Source organism: Calonectris borealis, chromosome 4, assembly GCF_964195595.1.
Source record: "Calonectris borealis chromosome 4, bCalBor7.hap1.2, whole genome shotgun sequence".
NCBI classification, from domain to species: domain Eukaryota; kingdom Metazoa; phylum Chordata; class Aves; order Procellariiformes; family Procellariidae; genus Calonectris; species Calonectris borealis.
The window spans coordinates 1,793,861-1,813,139 of NC_134315.1; the positions used below are offsets into that span (position 1 = coordinate 1,793,861).

The following is a 19,279-nucleotide window of genomic DNA, read 5'->3' on the forward strand; positions in this document are numbered from 1 at the left end:
TGGTTCCACTTAATGGGCCACATCAGCCGTTATTCACACACCCCATCTTATACAACTCCAAAATGTGGTAAAAACTGTTTTTCACTATAGACGTCCCTCATTTATGTAATCTGGGCCTTTCTAAAACCTCTTGGTAATGTTCTCCTAAATAAGAATGACAAAGTTGCTCAAAGTCACGACATGAAGATGTCCAAAGCTGCAATCACCAGAAACACCCAAGGACCAGGCACTGGAAACGCTGACAATCCCTAGCAAACCCCAAACACTCGATGTTTGCTCTTACTGGAAAGTGTTTCTATCATTGACTGGAAATGCTGATGCCTAATGCCAAAGGGGAACAGCTTCCGAACAGCTTCAAAAAAAAGCTATTGGAAGCTAAAAAAAAAAAAACCAACCCAAAACACCCTGAAGCAGAAGATACTCAAGAAGAAAGGCTCTGTTTATTTTTAATGGGCAAACAAAGAAGAAAGCTGGCATACAATGTATGTAAATCGGTGTACAAGCGGAAAAGCAGCTGGAAAGCAAGTCGACCAGTTTTACCTGCACACAAAAGCACCGTAAGGTTAATGGGAGCCAACTCCCTCGGCCCCTCCGATTTAGGCAGACATTTTAAGCAATAACATCTACGGGCACATCTTTGTCCTACTTCTTCGCGTGCAGCAGCGAATGCTGCCCCAAAACCTACAGGCACTTTTCTGCTCACCGCCCGCCTGTATCGCCCACCCGCTGCACCGCAGATGCACGCACACAAGAGACACGTTCTGGCACGCTACATTTCACAGCTTTTCCTCTTCATTTTCCCTGTATCTCTTTTTTTTTTTTTCCCTACAATGGCTTCTTAAACCCTTCCCAAAATTTGCCTGAGGCACGGGAAGGGTGCCTCTGCTACCACTTCTGCTAAAGCACAGGGCTGCACGCTTGCAGAGCCAGACGAAATTCATGCAGCCCACCAGGCTCGTCTCAAAAAGGTACCAGACTGCTCCCATCCATCCATAGCCATTTTTGAGTAGGTTTTTTTGTGCTAGTTGCTGAGTTTTGCAAGACTCTTGAGACAGCAAGTTACCCAGGTTGTGCTGTGCATACAAAGAGGATGGGTGTAACAGCAGGAACGGGAACCACATGTTCTTTCCAATTCTCCAACTAAGGCACAGGTGAGCTGGGTCCAAGTGAACACCCCGTAACGCAGTGTCATCTCGAAAATAAAATTAAGCTTTTGTGCATCTCGGAGGAAGCTTCTGGAGCTAGCTACTAAAGCACCACCAAGACGCACGGGTAAAACCAAACTGTATCGGTGATACGCCAACCACATCCTCACTGCAGATATGGAACCAGAGACAACCGTGGTGGTGTTGGAGCTCCTTCCATCGCCCGCTGTCCACAGTGATCGAGCGTCCAACGTTGCTGCGTCCCTGGGCTGGCACGTACATCCCGCTCGCTCGGACCGAGCCAGGGTTTGACGGTACCTGCCTTCATTTATTCTCTCGCTTTTTTACATCTGCTCTGTGGAAATACAAAGTTGAAGGACATGACGGGGCGGGGGGGAGGCAGTATTATTTCCATATGGGTTTGAAAATAAAAAGGCTTTAAATGAAAATACCATATGAGCAGAGGGCTCACACAGGACCTATAAGCGCTCGTGTGTGCGCACCATATAGGAAGAATGCCCCAGCAAGGCTTTCCCCCTTTCAGAGCCTGATTCTGCTGAGACAAGTACTCAAGCCCTATATTGTAGCAAGACATTTCTTTGCATGTCATTTGGCAGATGCAATTGCGGGGCCCTGCCAATTCACCCCGAAGCCCTCCGTTTTAATCAGTATCACATAAAGTTTAACACATGCTTTGAAATGTGCACCAGATTCAAAGCTTCGCCTCAAGGGGGTCCTGCTGAATAACACATACCATCCCGGCCGCTGCTCCTCCAGCAATTATCTTTCAACTCTGGCTGAACCATTCGAACTGTCAACGCCAGCACGCTGCCAACCAGAGGAAAGGTTGTGGGGTCAGAGCTGAAAACAAGACTCCTCAAGGCTGAAGCGCCAGGAGAACGGTATGGGGTGTTTGTTTATACTGCTGTCTGCTTATAAGGAGAACTCCCAGGGCGCTTGTTTTATGGCTTAGCAGAAGTACAAACAGTGTTAAGAGGGGCTGAAAAAAAAAGGTTAGCAATGAAAAGGAGCATCAGCATCCGCCAGGCCCCCCGGAAAGCAGAGAGGGCTAAGGTTGTTTGCACCTCGTAACCAGCAGCATCCTTCCAGCCCCGCCAGAGCCAGGAGCTCCTTATCTCAACAGACGTCCCCAGCTTCTCCCGCGAGCCTCCCGCATCAGTGCTTCTGCCCGCCAAGTGACGGATGGCACGCACCTATCTCACCCGGCTGCCCCAGGCAAAGCGCTAAGAAGGTAGTAAGGATTAGGAAACACAAGAATTGTTAGCGTTGATTAGGATTTCGGCAGAACTGGAAGGAAGAGAAGGACAGACGGACGCAGCGTTTTCGGCTCTCCATGGTAGCAGTTTCCAAACAGCTCCTATCGGGGTCAATGCAACTAAGCAAATCCTGCCCTCGAACAGCGATAACGGAGAAGACCCCATTACGACTGGAGTCTACATATGGACAACCTGCTCCCTTTCTGTAGCCTCTTCCCTACAGCATCCATCCGCTGATGAGCGGGTCCCCGCTCAGAAGTAGGACCACAACCGCCCCGTGCCCGATGCCAGTGGTGGCGGCAGCAGCTGGCCTCAAACACCGGCTCTCGCCCAGCTTTTTCAGCGGGATGGCGCGATGCTCCCACCTGCTTATTCCCATGCTGTGCAAAGCAAAGGGAGACACTTCAGAGGAGCACTGGCTTGCGTTGGTCTTGCTGATCCAAGCACAGACGGTGCCACTGGAGCAGCTGAACCTTGCAGACAAAGCCATACATCTCCCTACAGCTTCTCGCAGAGGCTGGAACGTTAAATAACAGCCCTATAAGGCACAGAAGGAGGCAAAGGGATGCTTTCTCCATATTAAAGTAATTGCTAAGCCAAGGAATTTATTCATCGGTCTTTCAAGCTAAACTGCTGCTGCTGTGGGTTTCCTACTACAAATTCTCACTGATGGCAGAAGTTACAAGTGAGGGGGAAAAGCTTGAAGCCAGCATCCACAGCAAGCTCAGACAACCATCAGATGCAATAGGGAGTGCTGGGAAACTCACTCCGCAACAGTTATAAAAATGTAAGCCTGTATTTAGAGAAACTGCAGCTGGGGCTCTTAAGGGTGAATTAATTCAGAGCTGCAATCTGTATTGCGTTTCTTGGATTAGACTAAAAATTAGGGCCGTTGGAAACCAAAGTGGCCTGCAAAGCAAAGCAGCCGCATTTACCCTCCCCGCTCCTATGTTTTCCATGCTAAAATAAGCTCCCAACCCCAGCTGAGGGTCCCCCACAGCACCAAGCAGGACCACAGGCAGCTGATGCGAGAAGGAGCAGCCATTTCATTGCTGAAGTGAGCTACGGCTGGAAAAACAGGTACCACTGAGCATCCACATCCCTCAGCTACTTCTGCAAGCTTTTAGCCCATTTTCTACCCTCTCCTAGAAGGGAGGTGTCCTACACAGCCCAGGCACGAGCTGAAAGCGTAGGAGGGAAAGGAGAAACATGCAAAGCTGTGCTTCCAGAAAGAGGGATGCTCAGTTGCATGTAACAGCCACTTTCCTTTGATGTTTCAGGCTTCAAAGTCCACCAAAAAGAACAATTTGGGTTTTTTTTCCCTCCTCCTTGACCCTTGTGCATGTTACACTCAACGTATGTCCAGCTGCTGCACGAAAAAAATTCAACAGCTGGGCAACTCACCAAGGACCAGGAGAAGGCACAAACGCAGGCTGCTGCACCCCTGTTTTAGCACCACGTGCTGCAGCTTTCATTATTATTTTAAGGTAAGGGCGAGACCCCATCCCCTCCCCTGCCCCAATACAGCTACCCCCAGCCTTACACACGCACCCTCTGCACGGTGTCCGGGTGCTGGGCCAAGCGCCTGCTTCAGTACCTGCCATCCACTTGTAAGATAATCACAATTTTACAAGAAAAAATAGACACAAAGCTAACACCACACGGCAAAGACTCACTAAACACTGCCCTCAATATCTTGTGCCAGCTTAATCCTCGTTAAGTGAGATGGCCGAATTATTCAGGGCCCAGAGGTCTCTACCATCCCAGTTACACAAACCACCCGGGTGCGTTTGAAATCCGCCACGCGATGCCCGGACCGAGTTCAGTCTCCATCTGAAGATCATCGCAAGCTTTATTTTATGAGCACTGGCATGATTTATTTCTGTCTACCCTATTTGTGCAGTAGGAAAAACCATGCAAAAATAAAAAACTTCTGCTGGAAATAGCTATCTACTATGTGTTGCGTCTTCCATTGCTGGAAGTTAGTGAGCCTCCTCAAACATACCAACAGCATCAAAATGAGCTCTTCCCCAGCTCTGCACAGTAATGACATCTTCCAGAGTGCCACTGCCCTGTGCACACTGCAGCCAGTGAACGGAGAAAGGAATTTTAATCATTTGCACAGAGGTTTCCCTTCGCACATCAGCTGATAGCAAGGGTGAGCATACTATAGGTACTAGTTTCTCTATTTTGTTTTAAAAAAAAATACTTGGTTATCTGGGGAATGTATTTTCCTGGTCTAAAATACCTTCAAAACAGGCAAGGGGAAAGAAAACCACATTCTCCCTGTCTTCTTTCGGGTCTAAAGCAGACACATGCTGTTGTATCTTTAGTTTTCATTCCCTGCAGTGCAAGGAGGCTATTTAACCACTACGTTCTCCACCCTAAAATAAGCTGTCAACAACAAAAAAAAATTACAAGTGAGAGTGAAGCAATCAAGAATCCCCTTTATTTATTTTTAGGGTGCCATTTCTTCTCTGGAGTTAGATCCCAGTCTTGTGGGATCCAACCTCTGGAGACCAAGGCAACCACACATGATACTTCTACCTCCATCCTCTCCCCGTTCTCCAGCCTGCAGTTTGCAAACAGACCAGATTAAAGATCTCCCAGCCCATGAAAGGGAAATGGAAACGCACATGGAAAGTAGCGTCACACTTGAGGAAAGTGCAGCAAGACATCTACCTGCTTTCTTAAAATTAAGGAGAGGACGGTCCCTCCTCTGCCCATCACGAGGAGGACAGCCGACCGCTTCTTGCCGCTGCACTACGTTCTCAGCTACCCAAACCTGCGTTTGGGATGATGCAGCACAAATGACAAATATTTCCATCCTGCAGGGCTAAAGCACCCTATCAGTTATATATTTCAACTTTTCCTGCTGCAGAGGGTATTTCTCTCTTACCCAAGAGAGATTTTGATTTCTCACCAAAAAAAAGCCTTTGAAACACTTAAAACGGTGCCTTTATTGGACTCTGTGGTTGCAGTGATGAACCGTGTTCAGATCGCAGCGGATGGAGACTCCTAAAGTCAAACAAATGCAACGGTGTGTCTGAGACATCCCCTCCCTTCCACCCACAGGAACCTGTCCAACTCTAGGAGACACGGAAGAGAAACAAAGCTGAGCTGTCTTGGAGTAACTGAAGTGCATTTTTACCCCAAAATGAAAGCTGTTCTAAATTTGCTATATATGCGAATTAGAAGAATATGTTGAGAGGCTTAAATGACCTGAGCCTGTCAGCAGAAGTTGGTGGGTTTTTTTTAAAAAAAAAAAAAAAAAAAAGAAGAGCGAGAAGTAAGGGAAGTCTTGGGTTGCTGAAGGATTTCACTTGGTGATTTCTGCATGCACCCGTTTGCAATTTGTACAGGAGTGTCATGCAAAGGGCACGCTGCGCGGCACAGCTCTCAAGTCCTCTCCCTGAAAACTAAACCATTGTACCTCTACTGTAAAAAAATACAACTCTACTAATGCTAACCTATTTTCATTTCATTAGCAACCCAGAGACCAGAACTCCCCGGTGCCCTGACGTCACTTCATATGATCCATTCCCTTCCCCGTCACTTGTGAATCGGTCACAGCCCGTCAGCTGAAAAGCGATGGCTGGTATTTCAAAAGTTCCCTAGAAATTACGCAGCAACGACGTTCCCCTAAAGGGATGTTTTGTGCAACTGGCAGCTTGCTGCAAGAGGCGTTATCCTTCTTGCAAATAATAAATATGAAATCTTGCTCACCTGGATAAAAAGCCAAAATCCAAACTAAATGGGCAGTGGCTGTTTTCAAGAACGGTGCTGGAATTGGAAGGGCTGCAGCACTCGCAAGCACTGAAGATCAGGTCCTAGCGTGACAGACTGTTACCTCGAACAAAGCGCCGGTACCATTTTCACAGCGGCATTAATGATTTGCCACGTCCACAAACTGTTTTGCATCTTCAGGTGAAGGTACGTGAAGACTCTTACGTGACTGTGTTACACCAGGAGTACCCAGGCTCCCACAACCTCCTCGGCTTCTCTTCCACGTACACACAGCCAGCCACAGGGCAAGAGTATTCACCAGCTGGAGAAAGTACAGAGAGCTCAAACCACGCCATGTACAGCACAAGAATCCATTACCAAAACCACTCAAGGAATTTTTAAAAAGAAAAATAAGGAAAAATCAGTTAATTTAAAAGGTTTATTAGCAGCTATATTACAATAAGCCCGAGACATCCAAATGAAAACTGAAGAATTTATCATCCCGGGCAGCAGCATCCTGATGGGAGCAATTCCCAGCACTTTTTGAGCAAGCCTTATTTCCATCACCTCTCCCGACACGGCCGTCCTGTCCAGACCCCCGTGCTCCTCCACATCCTTTCCCACACGTGGTACGCCAAAGCAGGCACGCAACCCGGTTTATTAGTCTGAGGTCTATCCACACTGTCTCACCTCCAAAGCTGGCACGTCCGCGGGAGACCGGTGCACCAGGCAGCGCTTTCCTTTAAACAACTTAACAGTCTACATAATTAAAACCAGTAGAAGCAAGACCAGTGAAAATTACAGCGCTGAACGCCTGCAGTCCGGGGTGAATAAAAGGAGTTTAACGGCACCTCTTTTCCCAGCTAAAATACATAAGCGTAACAGCAATTTCTAATGGCTCAAAAGAAGGAGCAAGGGGTGCTTATGCCTCCACTTGGCACTGCGCTTTCCCTAGGCTTTTTAAAACCTTGTGAATTATACTGTCTATCACGACGGTTGGAAGATAAAGGATTTATTTCAAGAAACATCTCCGGATTTCAAGTGTTTAAAAAGGTCTAAAAGGCAACCACACAAAAAGCTGGTCCAGCATATGGTTGCCCTGTAGTTAAACTTTTGATTTTATGATGCAGCCATGTCCACAGAACATGCTGGATATGCTACTGGGGATACCGCAGTCCCTGTGGCCATTAGTCATACATATGCTGAAATAAAAAAGGCCCATGATTTAGCATTTTCATTTTTGAGGTCATAAAAAGAATTCAGAGGAATACCCATTTATTAATAAAGTTCCTATGGAGTATAAATTTTAAACGCAGACTTAAAGGCACAGAATTCCTCTTAAATAAACAGAGAAACCTTCCCCAGAAAGCCAGGAAATGTTAGAATAAAAAGTTCTTTTATGATAATAAGCACATTTGCACTCAAATTATGTGATGTGGGAAGAAGGAAAGTTAAAGCACAAGGAAGTACAAAGACCTCAAACAACGTGCACTGGGGAACAGAACATGCTTACATCTGCACATACCCCTATCACCACCTCCCCAACGTGGCCCATATGCGCTGCTGGCCTCCAGTCCACCCCTACCGATGTCCTCGGCGATGCCTTCGTCTGCTTTTCCCATCAAGTGGCTGCCCCATCCACCCCGACCCAAGATGCTAAACCCAAACTTGTCCGGCTGCCACAGCCTCTCCGTTCCCACGCCCGCCGGGAAGCCGAGGGATCACATTTAACCTCAGGCTCCTGGCTTGACAATTCGCTTCAGGAGCCACTTCAGAAAATGTTTCCAGTTCTCAAAATCATTCACATCTCCTTCTTCTTCTTTCCCCGGTTTTCATCCCTGCTGCAAGCAGCAGAGCACCCTACAGCCGTGAGAGACCTCGCTGGGTACCGCTTCGGTTCCTGCAGGTGAGCTCCAGCCTGAATGCACAAAGCGGGGGATGAAAGACGGTGACAGACCCACGCACAAAGCCACCAGCTGGCTCTGGCTAAACGGCATTGGGAAATCTCACATCTCATCTTCAAAACCCATCACGATCGCCGGCGAGTCAAGAAAAGAGCGGGTGGATTGAGTTGACAAATGCAGACACTTCCCCAGGATTTGTCTCAAAAAGCTTCCAAATGGAACTGAAGTGTCAAGTGATTAGTCCAGTCCCCATCGAGATGGCGTTCAACGTGCCTTTAAGAAAACAGTTCTCAGGGACAAGTCTTAACGAAAAAGTAGCAAGTTATTAATGATTTGTCTGCAATTTTGATCCAGCGCAAAACAAAAATCTCTTTAGCAGTTTTCTAAAGTAAATTTTCAAAGAGGTTAAGCCAGAGGTGCTGAGGGGAAGCGACCAACAGGAGTCACTACTATTTATCCATCTCTTCCTTGGTGGGGGGGAAGAGGACGGGTGTAAACACATTATGAGCTTCTGGCAATAAACCTTTTTACCAAGGCATTTGAAGGCAACTCAGAGCTCACGCAGGCCTAACAGCAACACCTCTTTTCAATAACGAGAGGACATTAATTATTTCTCCACTGTGCCACAGCATCCCGCCTCACCCAGCCTCGTCTGCGAGCCCCTTCCCCGAGACCTGCAAGCTGAGGCCGTGGCTGGCCATCAGACTTCTAATCTAAACAGTCCCAGAAGATGCATTTCCTTCCATAATGCTTTAATATAACAAGTAGACAAGCAGCAGTATCAAAGATTAAGAAGGTCTCGTTACCGAATTTTACTAGAAAATAAGTTTCTGCTTTACAAACCTGCCCAGAAGGGGAAAACACCATCCCCTTATCCCCGCTCTGTTGTGTAAATAGTCACCGCGTACCCAGCCACCAGACTGACCTTTTCAAAAGGCTCTCCTGCCTGCATCCAAGGCTATAAAATCTCCTTGCTTTTAATAAACAACATTATTTTCACTTTTTGTGCTTGTTAAAGAAAAACCTTTGGAATAAGAGACGCTGCTTAAACCAGCGGGAAGTTCAGATCTAAGGGTGCTTTTGGAAGTCCTGGGGCATGTCAATAAAACAGGGCCCCCGCGGAGCAAGCGGATGCAGGGATCTTCCAAACACTACACGTAAGCCCAGACTTGGCACCGGCAGACCCAGCCCACGTGGCAGTGGAGACAAAGTCTCACACGGGGCTCCCGTGACCTTTGGAGAGCATCGACTGCTGCCGGAGCACTGACACCCAGCAGAAGGACATTCTCTGCACGGCGCATCCAGAGAAAGGCAGTAAAATCTAATTTAGTCTAAAATACGCATACAAAGCAAAAACAATTTCCATATGGGCTGCAGAAGATTACATAAAGTTAAAAAATGTCAGGGATGAGGATAATTAAGAACATTACACAAACTGCATTTTTAAACATTTTTTCAGGCCATCAAAAGGCCACCGGACAGTATCTGGAGACTGAGAAAATGTCCTTCTCTCCCCTGCTGTGCAGGGAACCGCTCGCTCATGTGGCTTGGGGTGGTATCCATGTGTTTGCATTTAAAGTGAAGCACAGGGAGGGGACAGGATTTCCCAATAATGTTGAAATCGCCGCATGCCACGTCTCTGCTTATCACCATCATTTCAAATAAACTGCCTGACAAAAACCCCTTGTGTTTTTGCAGCTCGGTTAAAGCCACCTGCAACGGGAGACTCCTGCGTCTGCGGAGCGGGTGCCAGAGCCGGCGCAGCCTCAGAGGGACGCGGTCCCTCCCGGGGGGCTGCTCACCACAGGAGACCCCCCCACTGCAGCCTCAGCTTGCGTTTCTGGACGGGCATCACCAGTAAAGCAAAGCCGCGCTACCGAGGTGTTGCTGTGATGTGCGACCTTTGCAGACCAAGCTCTCTGCTGATTTCCACACCACCCATTGCCTCCCCTTCACCCACCTCGATTCTGCAAACTCCCTAACACATCCCCACGTTTCTCACGCGCTTCTGGGGCACACACCATCAGCCTGAAGCTGCGTCGTATCCGCCCGCTGTCTTCACGGCAGGAATCACAGACCCTCTCGCTCTCCATTGCCCACGTAATCCCATCGCTACCATCATCTTTTTAGAGAAATCCTGAAAGAGGTCAACAGGATGAACTTCACGGAGAGGGGCAGAGGCACATTGCTGGGCAGGACGATAGTTGCTGTTGCAAAACACCATCCTGGGATCCAAAAACCAAGGGAAGTGCTTGAAACCGCACTTGCAGAGCCAAGGAAACAGGCTTCACATGCCGACAAGCCGAGTGCACCCAGTTTTTTCCATGGTCATCATGCAGAGAAGCAGGCAGGGCAGCTTACACATGAGCCAGCTTTTTAAAAAAATGCAAGCTTTCAATTTAGTCTTTAAAAAATTACATGATAGCATTTTTATTACAATACCAATGTATTCAAAATGACTTTAAATTTAAAAAACAACTGACAGACACTCAGGACTCATCACATCACGTAGCTACTTCTCTGTATTCCTAGTAAAAATATACATTGAGATTCGGTTACAGTTGTAAGAACAAGCAAGTAGCATAGAGCAAACTATGCAAAGAAACTTGCATCCTCAAACCAATCATCATAAATCCAGGGAACTCAAGGTCAGAATTAAATTTAAATCCAGACATACCTAAAATATTGAAGCACACAGCTGGGTGCTCAACAGCCTTAGCACGGCCCCGTAATCATGCAGCACAGCATCCCAGCAGTCACAGGGAATGCCTATTAGCAGCTGTCATCTCCAGACCAAGTAATTGGGGCAAAAAAATAAATCTCCTCCTCCACTTCTCATCCACAAGATTTTTTTCTTTCTAAGGCCAGCTGCATTTTGATCCTGTGCTACTGAACATTTTTATACCAGAGAAAAGCGTATCAGTACAGTGGCAGCTGCACATACCCACATGCTATTTAGGCATCTTTGTCTAAGCTATTTGCAGGCACGAAAGGCCACGTTAAACAGGAGAGGAGGTGTGTGGGACGCTAGGCTCTGACCGCTGTACGTGAGCGGTTCTCAGTCAGCTCTGACCTGCAGGGATAGCGTGTGAAGCGAGGGAATTCATCCAAACCCTAGATCTGAATCACTGATTTCAGAGACGTAGTTGTCTTTCTACAGAGCTGCTGTCAATTCATGCTCCAAAGTGCTTCATCTTCTCCAGCTGAAGGTCAAAACTGCATTCCTACCAAAATCAGATCAGCATTTTAGTTGTACACATCATTGTGCAACATTTTGCCTCATTTTTTAAGTGTATGTATACGCTCACATCACCAAGTTGATATTTTCTGCCACTGCAGGAAAATATACTTACACAAATCTCAAGTTATCCTGCTCAGAAACGACACAGACATCAATACCTGTTGGCAAGAATAAACATCACCTCGACAAAGCACAGCTGAAACATCAACCCATTCAAACTCATACTAGATCACCACCTATTAAATACAAGCTTTGACAGCACATCCAAGTGATGCTAAAAAAAAATAACGCTGCTTTGCCTTCATCTACGTGAAAGGCACGCCAACATTTTGGCTGTCCTGACAAACTTGATCCGGTAATGGCTTTTGGATGGGTTGTCCTCGGCCCCCTGCGTAGCGGCATTCACTGCACTTACCCTGGGCGCTTTGCATGCAGCACCATCCTAAGTGACCTCCTCCACATGCCGCGCATATTTCAGACATTAAGCTAGATAACAAAACCACATACCGGATATCAGCAAGTGTTAATAAGATGTAATTCATTCCTGGCAAGCCCAGAACTCAGATCTTTTTAAAAGAAAAACACACCAACAAAAACAAAACACACACACAGGTTCACAGGGCCAAAGTCCAAAAGGAGTTCAAATGTGCAGAGCTACTTTCATCTGCTCAAGCAGCTTGTAATTAAGAACAATATTTGGAACGCAGCAAATTCCCCCAGAACCATAGGTAATAAAACTCAAATTTAAAAAAAAACACAAGGAAAGGAGTCAATGAGAGCTCATCATTCGTACAGCGAGACTATAAGGTTTCTCCGCGCGTTGTGAGATCCCTCCGGTTCCTGCGTACGGCTGACCCCGGGAAGGTCTCACTTGACTTCACCCCACCACGGGCTTCCTCTCCAAGAGAGGGGCCGGCAAGCTCCCCGCATCCTTGACTGCCAGCCAGAAACGCAGCAACGGCTCCGAGCGCTCCAAAACAGATCCTTCTGATTATCACAAAATGAAATTTTCAGCTCTTGTCATCATCGGCCTCAGATTTGTAATGTTACAAAAACATGATTTCCTTTCCCCATTGTATCAAGCCCTCTTCCATTCCCGCTGGTGAAATCAAACAATTTTAAAAGAATTTATATGATGCTAATTTAAACCGAATGTATTTAGCTGCCAATCGCAGTTCCCCGACTCTCCCAGGCCTCCTGCCAGCTCTGCTCCATTCCAGAGCGGCTATCAATCACGGCCAACAGACCGAGGAAAAAGACCCAGCGATGCAAGAAGCGATACTGGTAATTCTGGCAGTGGAAACCCTGCCCTTCGCTTTCGGCAAAACGACGTGAAGTGACCCCACGCAACGGGAGGCTCCGAAAGCTTCAGCTCCTCATCACTTCTCGTTGGTGAAGCAGCCCGTGATACTTTTTGCAGGAATAAACCTAGCACGTTGCTTAAATTCTAGCATTGCTTCCAACTCGGCTTTTGCAACTGGAAGTGGCAAATTAACCTTCCTTCCCCAAGCCACTGTGCGGGAACGGTACACCTTTACTGCTGGAAAGCCATCGAGTCCAACCTCACAGATAACTCTGTTCCCACAAAGGGTGAAGGAACCTCTTCTAGCCTGCACCTTGCCCTCATGAAACAGCAGAAAACTGGGATTTGGGGGAGACTGAAGATGTATACTTCGCTGTATCATCTGTAGGCAAACTAAAAACATCCAACGTTACCCTCCGGGTGCGTCTTGTTTTGACACTCCCTTGCAACAGCCCCATTAGCATCTACGTGGAAGGAAAAAAATCTCTTCCACTTGAGTATTTTTCTGTTGGATACCTTCAAATGTTGAAGCTCCGATGCACCCATAACAGAGACGCTGGCAACATCAACAGGCAAAAGAAAAATTTACCACAACCCAGACCTCAATTTAGAAAACCTTAAGGTCCAAAATGGCTGGAACTGAGCAGAAGGTGGTGGACGATGAAGAACAACTGCCAGTGTGTAAGGTAGAAAAATACTGAAAGGAGAAGGAACAGAGTGCTTGGCTCAGGCCAAAGCAGGGACCGCAGCGCTAGTTGAGAGGCTATCGGGGGCTGAAGGACAAATAACAAACTTAAGGGAAGCTCAAAACATTAGCAGTTGAAATAAACACTGAGGGACAAAAGGTGAAGAGTAGAGAAAGAGTCTAACGAACAGAGAGGAAAAAGAAGCAGAGTTGTTACGGGGGGAGAGAGAACAGTCTCTGGAGGTTTCATACAGACGCATGGCTGCTTGCTGGCTCACAGCAGGAGCTTAGATAATCCAGTATTACAAAATCAAACACCAAACTCCACCAAAGGAGGATGAGAACAGGGTGAGTAAATATAGTTCTTCCCCCCAGGGCTTCTCCCAGCTTCTGTTGTCAGATCAGGCATTTCTTGAGCCCAAAACAGTCTGCTCAGTTAGCAACCCACGGGGAACCTGGTAAAAGCACTTAGCCAGTTTGTCCTTGAAGACGTGGAAAATTGTGCACGAGGAGCTCCACGGGTCTATCACCCACAGAATGAAGAACCAACTTTCCCCCCACCCTTACTTCAAGCGCGGCCCCTGCTGGTTTCACTCGCTGGGCCCCAGTTCTTGTATCCGGGCAGGGCAGGAGCAGCCAGTCCCTACCGACCCCCAGTGCCTCTCCCGATTATGCAGGTGGCAAATATCGCACGGAGGAGGAAGGGTCAGAAGCGGTGAGCAAAACACCAGGCGAGTGCCCATAGCAGAAAAACAGATGCCACGTATAGATACAGTATGGGCTACCGCAACTTTTTTAGCTTTGCTGTAAAAAGACAGATGTCTTTAGAGCAAGAGATGGAGAATTAACAGAGCTCCAGGCGGGGCGTGAGCTCTCCCCAGGAGCAGAGGGGACAGGAGGGAGGGAGGTGAAGAACAGAAAGAAGTTGCACCGAGGATTTGAAAGGGACAGAAAGCACAAAGCTACAAAAATATCTCTAGTCAAAAGATAGCAAAGGAAGCTATTTGAAATTATGGGGAATTTCTCAAAATTGATCTGCCTAAGCAGCCAAGGACACGAGGCTGGACGTGCTCGTCTCTGCCCCCCCGGCTCTCCCCACCCATCAAAGCAATCAGCAATGGTGCCAGGAGGTTTAAATACCCCTCCCAGCATCATGACGACAAAACTGGAAAACACAGGAAGACGACGCAACATCTGCATCCTCTTATGGCTCTATAATTGGTAAATATCCTTAATAGGATATAAAGAAATTATTTATTTATTTAAAATAGCATATTTGCTGCACTAATTGGGCACCAAAAGACAAATGAAACTCCTATTCCTTTCCAGCCACAGAGCCGCAGGAACCAAGAAAGAATCTTTTTAAAAGTTTGGCTGCTGTAATGAACAAAAATAGAGTATTTTTTGTAAACAATCACTGTCCTAGAAACTGCTGTATCAGGTAAATTCAGCACACCACCACCTGTAGCCTTCCCAGACATCGCCACCGCGCACATCTGGCTCCACGACAGGGTGTCCAGGTCAGAGCGTGTTTTCTGCAGATTCCGAAAGACTAGTTTGATTTGATGCAACAACGAACAAAAAAGTTTGCTGAACTCTCAGATGCAGCAAGGCATCTCTCCATAGCTCTATTACACAATATAAGCCTTGGTTTGTTTTCCCAAAATATTAGAAAGAGGTTGAGAAGACAGTAAGGCGGCGGATATAACTATAAATTAAATCAATTAATAGAAATCCTCAAACTAGACCATTTTACAGAAAGGATGGTGTTTATAGGACAGAAAATCAAACTTGCCTGTACCTCTACCCTTAAACATAACAGCACAATTTTATCATCTTGTGAAAAATTATAGCAAGAGTCCTTCCCATAAATCAACAAGTCCAATCCATCAATCATTATCAGAGGAAATAGTTTACTGCTCATGAGAGATAACTTTTCATTACTAGTGGATCTGAATTTCATCAAAGTAGCAAAGTTCTTTTTAAGAGCCACTGTGAGCAATGCTCCCCGCCTGTGATAAGAAAAACTGTATTGAAATTCAAAACTAGAATATTAAAGAAGAGTGGGAAAAGGCAATTCCATTTTAATACACACATGGGGATGTTCAATTAATCAGGTTCATCTTTTACAGACATCAACTGCTAGGCAAATGCAAGCAAGCCACAATGAAAGTTTACTCAGTATTTGAAAAACAGTTTAAGATGCAAAAAAAATTAAGTTCAGTGTGTAAACTTCTATTGTTTTACCCCAAACCTGGGAAATCAACACTGGTGTCTCCAGGTCTTCCAGTTGCCACCAGGCACAGCAGCACAAATGCCCCTGTCCTGCTAAGCGGAAAATATGAGTTAAACACCCCGACTGCACCTCCCAGGCTCTGGGCTAGCAAGAGCCTACGGCAAAATACAGGCAGGAGAAGACGACGACAAAAATGGTCCACCACTTTTCACCAGTATAAAAATCAGAAGATGACCTCTAGCAGCAACCACAGAATGAAGAATCATCGCTTCACCTAGTAACAAAATTACTTCAATTTTTAAAACTAAGTTTACTACCTTGGGATTGGAAAAGTAGAACTTTGTTTAACGTGACTGTGAACCACCCTCCTCTTCCAAAAAAGCCTCCACCATGTCTGCACACAGAGCAAGTCCTACCTGTTTCATTGCCGTCTCTCCAATCTTGTCAGAGTGCTTACGGATACTCTCCAGGAAATCCTTGAGGTCTGACATGGAAACTTCTTTGATCTCTTCACGCAGCTTTGGAATATTATCCACCATGATCTTGCAGAAGCGGTAGTGGCTCACCTGGGGCAGGTACGTGTGTTCAAGGTGCTCCAGGGTCTTGAGCGCAGGGTAGTGTCTGGGGAAAGCAAGCAAGGCAGGTGTGGAAAGAAGAACAGCTATTTCCATCCCGCTTCACCTCTGAAATGTGCATTAACTGTAAATAATTTAAAATATCAAAGAACCTCAGCTCTGTTCAAAGGAACATAGACCTTAGCAGCCAGGTCACCATAAAAGCATCATTTTCCTTTTGAAACAGAGCAGCAGAGAAACCCAAAGGTGAGTAGCAGCTCCTTACTCAGAGCTCTGACGTGCAGACAAGGACCAGCTGGGTCACAAGTGACCAGCATCAGCTGAGCCCAGTAGCTCCTCTCACCCATTTGGGGCACCATACCACAGAGTGAAGGAAAAGTTGGCAACCACGCATAGTATTGTTAGGTTATGCGAGAAAAAGCTCAGCCCCCCGGCACACAGGGGCACGATGGCTCATGGGGGAACCTCGGAAAGACCCTGCACTGGTCTCCCCAGGAGAGCCATCAGCCCCGTGGATGGAGGTGACACCCATCAAGGTGAACTGGTCTCTGGAGCACTTCATGCTCCAGAGGGGCTGTGTCAGGTATGGGGCACGTTACGGGATACAGCATTTGGGGATTGCACCTCTAAGTCTCTTCCTGGGTGAAGGGCTCTCTACTCTGGGTGCATGTGTGCGTGCATCACCTTCATCCCGACCAGCCAGACAGGGGCCAGGGTGATGCCGTTGGCGTTTGGGAGCGCGGAATGTTTCTGCCAGTTGATCTGTGCGGCCGGCTCTGTGTGTATGCAGGCGTGCGTGTTGTATACGTGCCTGCGGGAGCACACACTCAGCCTTGCTCCTGCTTGGAGCCGGGGCACGGAGCTACAGCAGACTTGTCTCCATCACGCTGCACGATTCAGCCACCCCTAACGATGAGGTGCCATAAGACAGAAGCATGGAGACGGGAATATACCATAATATACCATAGACTGCTAAACTAGTGTCTAACTCATGTTAATATCCAATATCTGCTACTAGCATGGATACTCGTTATTCTGTTGTAAAGATCCTGGACATGAGAGCTCTCTGACTTCTCTCCCTGTGCATACCAGGAGTCAGATCCCACCTTGCTCCCAGCTGTTCAAATGCTGCTAAGGAGCATTAAAAACAGTTTCCACTCAAAGTACTTCTTATTTAGATAGACGTGAAAATCCGGATAAAAACCCCAGAATAGGCGTCCAACGGATACATTTTCTTCAAAGCCCCTGCCTCTCCAGCAACTACTGTTGTACCACTGGGGTATGCGACCTTTGCAATGCTGAAAATAATTTATTTCCCCACTCTATAAGAAATATACCTTATAAATTTAAGAATGCAAGAATCCCAATGTTTCTTCCCCTATGCACAATGCATGCCTTTATATTTTGGTCATGCCAAATGGCCTTCGGGAAGGTACCGTAAATTTTATCCTACCTTTCTGCATAAAAGCAACCTTCATAGCCTGACAGAAGATGCTAAATGGGAAACTACTCTAAGCAAATCATTTTTCTCAAATGCCCTCCCTTTTTTCCCTTCGGAAAGTGGGAATCCGTAGGATTTGCCTATTCACTGGAATATGAGGACCCTCCTGAATGGCGATGTAAAATGCGAGACCATCCTCCTCCTGGTCTGACCACAGATCTGGCCAAAGGTTAAAAAAAAAAAAAAAATTTATGAGGGAACCATCCAGGAAGCATTAGCAGGGTCTATAAAAACATATTTAAGACTAACACCGAGTCACAGTCACCTCTAGGGCGAATTAAGACAACTTTAGCTGACTACACCCATGGTTAGTCCTGGCCACAAGCACCTGCCACTTACACCTTGAATTTTTGGGGGAGAAAAAGTGTTTAGTCATAAGAAACATATTAGCACCACTGAAAAAAACCCTGACACTCATATCCCCATTCAAAATAATTCTTGCCCGAACTCCAGGCAGGTCCACAGGGGAGTTATTTTAACCAGAAGTGGCCTGTCCTGTTCCCAACACCAGAAGTCAAACAGATTAACCCCGTAACCCTGGTGTTTACACTACGGTAAGGTATGAAGAACTATTTGCAATAAAATGCAAACCTCTCTGGAGAGAAACTTAGGAGTGCACAGAAAGCCAGAAATTAAACCAGAGGCATAAACACACATTGGGGGGTTGTTATATTTCAGGGCATTGTTTGTTGAACTAGAAGCAGCAAAAAGGTGGCCGGGGGAGGACAGCGCGCGGTCACTGATGGGGTCCCCGGCTGCCTGCCGAAAACAAGAGTCCGAAACACGTGGGGGAAGAGGAAAGCTCAACGCTGTTCTTGTGCGAGACGTGCGGAGGCCAGCGATTCCTGCGGCTGAAGCACTGCCGCCTCAGCCCAAATTACATCGCTTACGCTAATGCCTGTAATCAGCCACCCTGAGGGGCCACATTGTTGCCCAGCTCTGCACCCCGGGACCACTGCAGCAGTGAAACGGGAGCGCCTGCCGAGTGGGGGAAGCAGCATTTTGATAAAACAGAGTCAGAGCTGGCTTTTGGGGTTGTTTTCTGGAAATACCCAGGCCCTGCTCAGGTGGGTACAGCTCTACAGGGGCTTCTTGGCTACAAGTAGAAAGAAGCCTTCTCATTGCATGGATATGACAAGTGACCCAGGGGTAAAAAAAGGCGGATCCCTCTGGAGCCCTGCAGAACCAGGAGGAATCTCTGAAGGCAGAGGGGTGTTTCTCATCACTTTCCAAGAAGCAACCACGTGTGTCCCAGCTGTTGCAGAAAAGCTCCTTCTGTCCCTTCCTTAAATTCTGGCCAACAGCAGATGAAAAGTTTCTCTCCATCTCTTCTCTCTGCTGGTTGCAGAGTCACTCCTCTGGGTTCGGACCACGCTTCGTTCCCATCTCCAGCCCCAGTTAATGGCCACAGATTCTGCATTGGGCAAACGCCTGCATTCGGTTTATAAACATCACGCAGCAAACAGCAGATAATTCATTTTGTCTACCTTGGGAGAGTTGAGTTTATTCACCCAGAATGCAAAACCTATTACTCCTCCGAGACTGTGTACCCAAAACCCAAGACTCGCACTAGTAACCAACCCCCTTCCTGGCTATCATGAAATGATATATAAGTGAGACCGGGTGCAGACACAAAAATATTTAATATGTTGTGCTGCGTTTGGTGAATGAAGCCATCAAATCCAG

At 46.9% G+C, this 19,279-nt stretch overlaps 1 protein-coding gene across 3 annotated transcripts in view; it reads right to left on the reverse strand.

Moving 5' to 3' along the window:
* Nucleotides 1-19,279, reverse strand: part of EXOC6B (exocyst complex component 6B) — a 307,149-nt gene that overhangs the window by 225,887 nt on the left and 61,983 nt on the right. For all 3 annotated transcript variants that reach the window (XM_075148335.1, XM_075148336.1, XM_075148333.1), the window contains exon 6: nucleotides 15,934-16,138. In XM_075148335.1, the coding sequence (XP_075004436.1) occupies nucleotides 15,934-16,138 (205 nt within the window). The remainder of the gene's footprint in view (nucleotides 1-15,933; nucleotides 16,139-19,279) is intronic.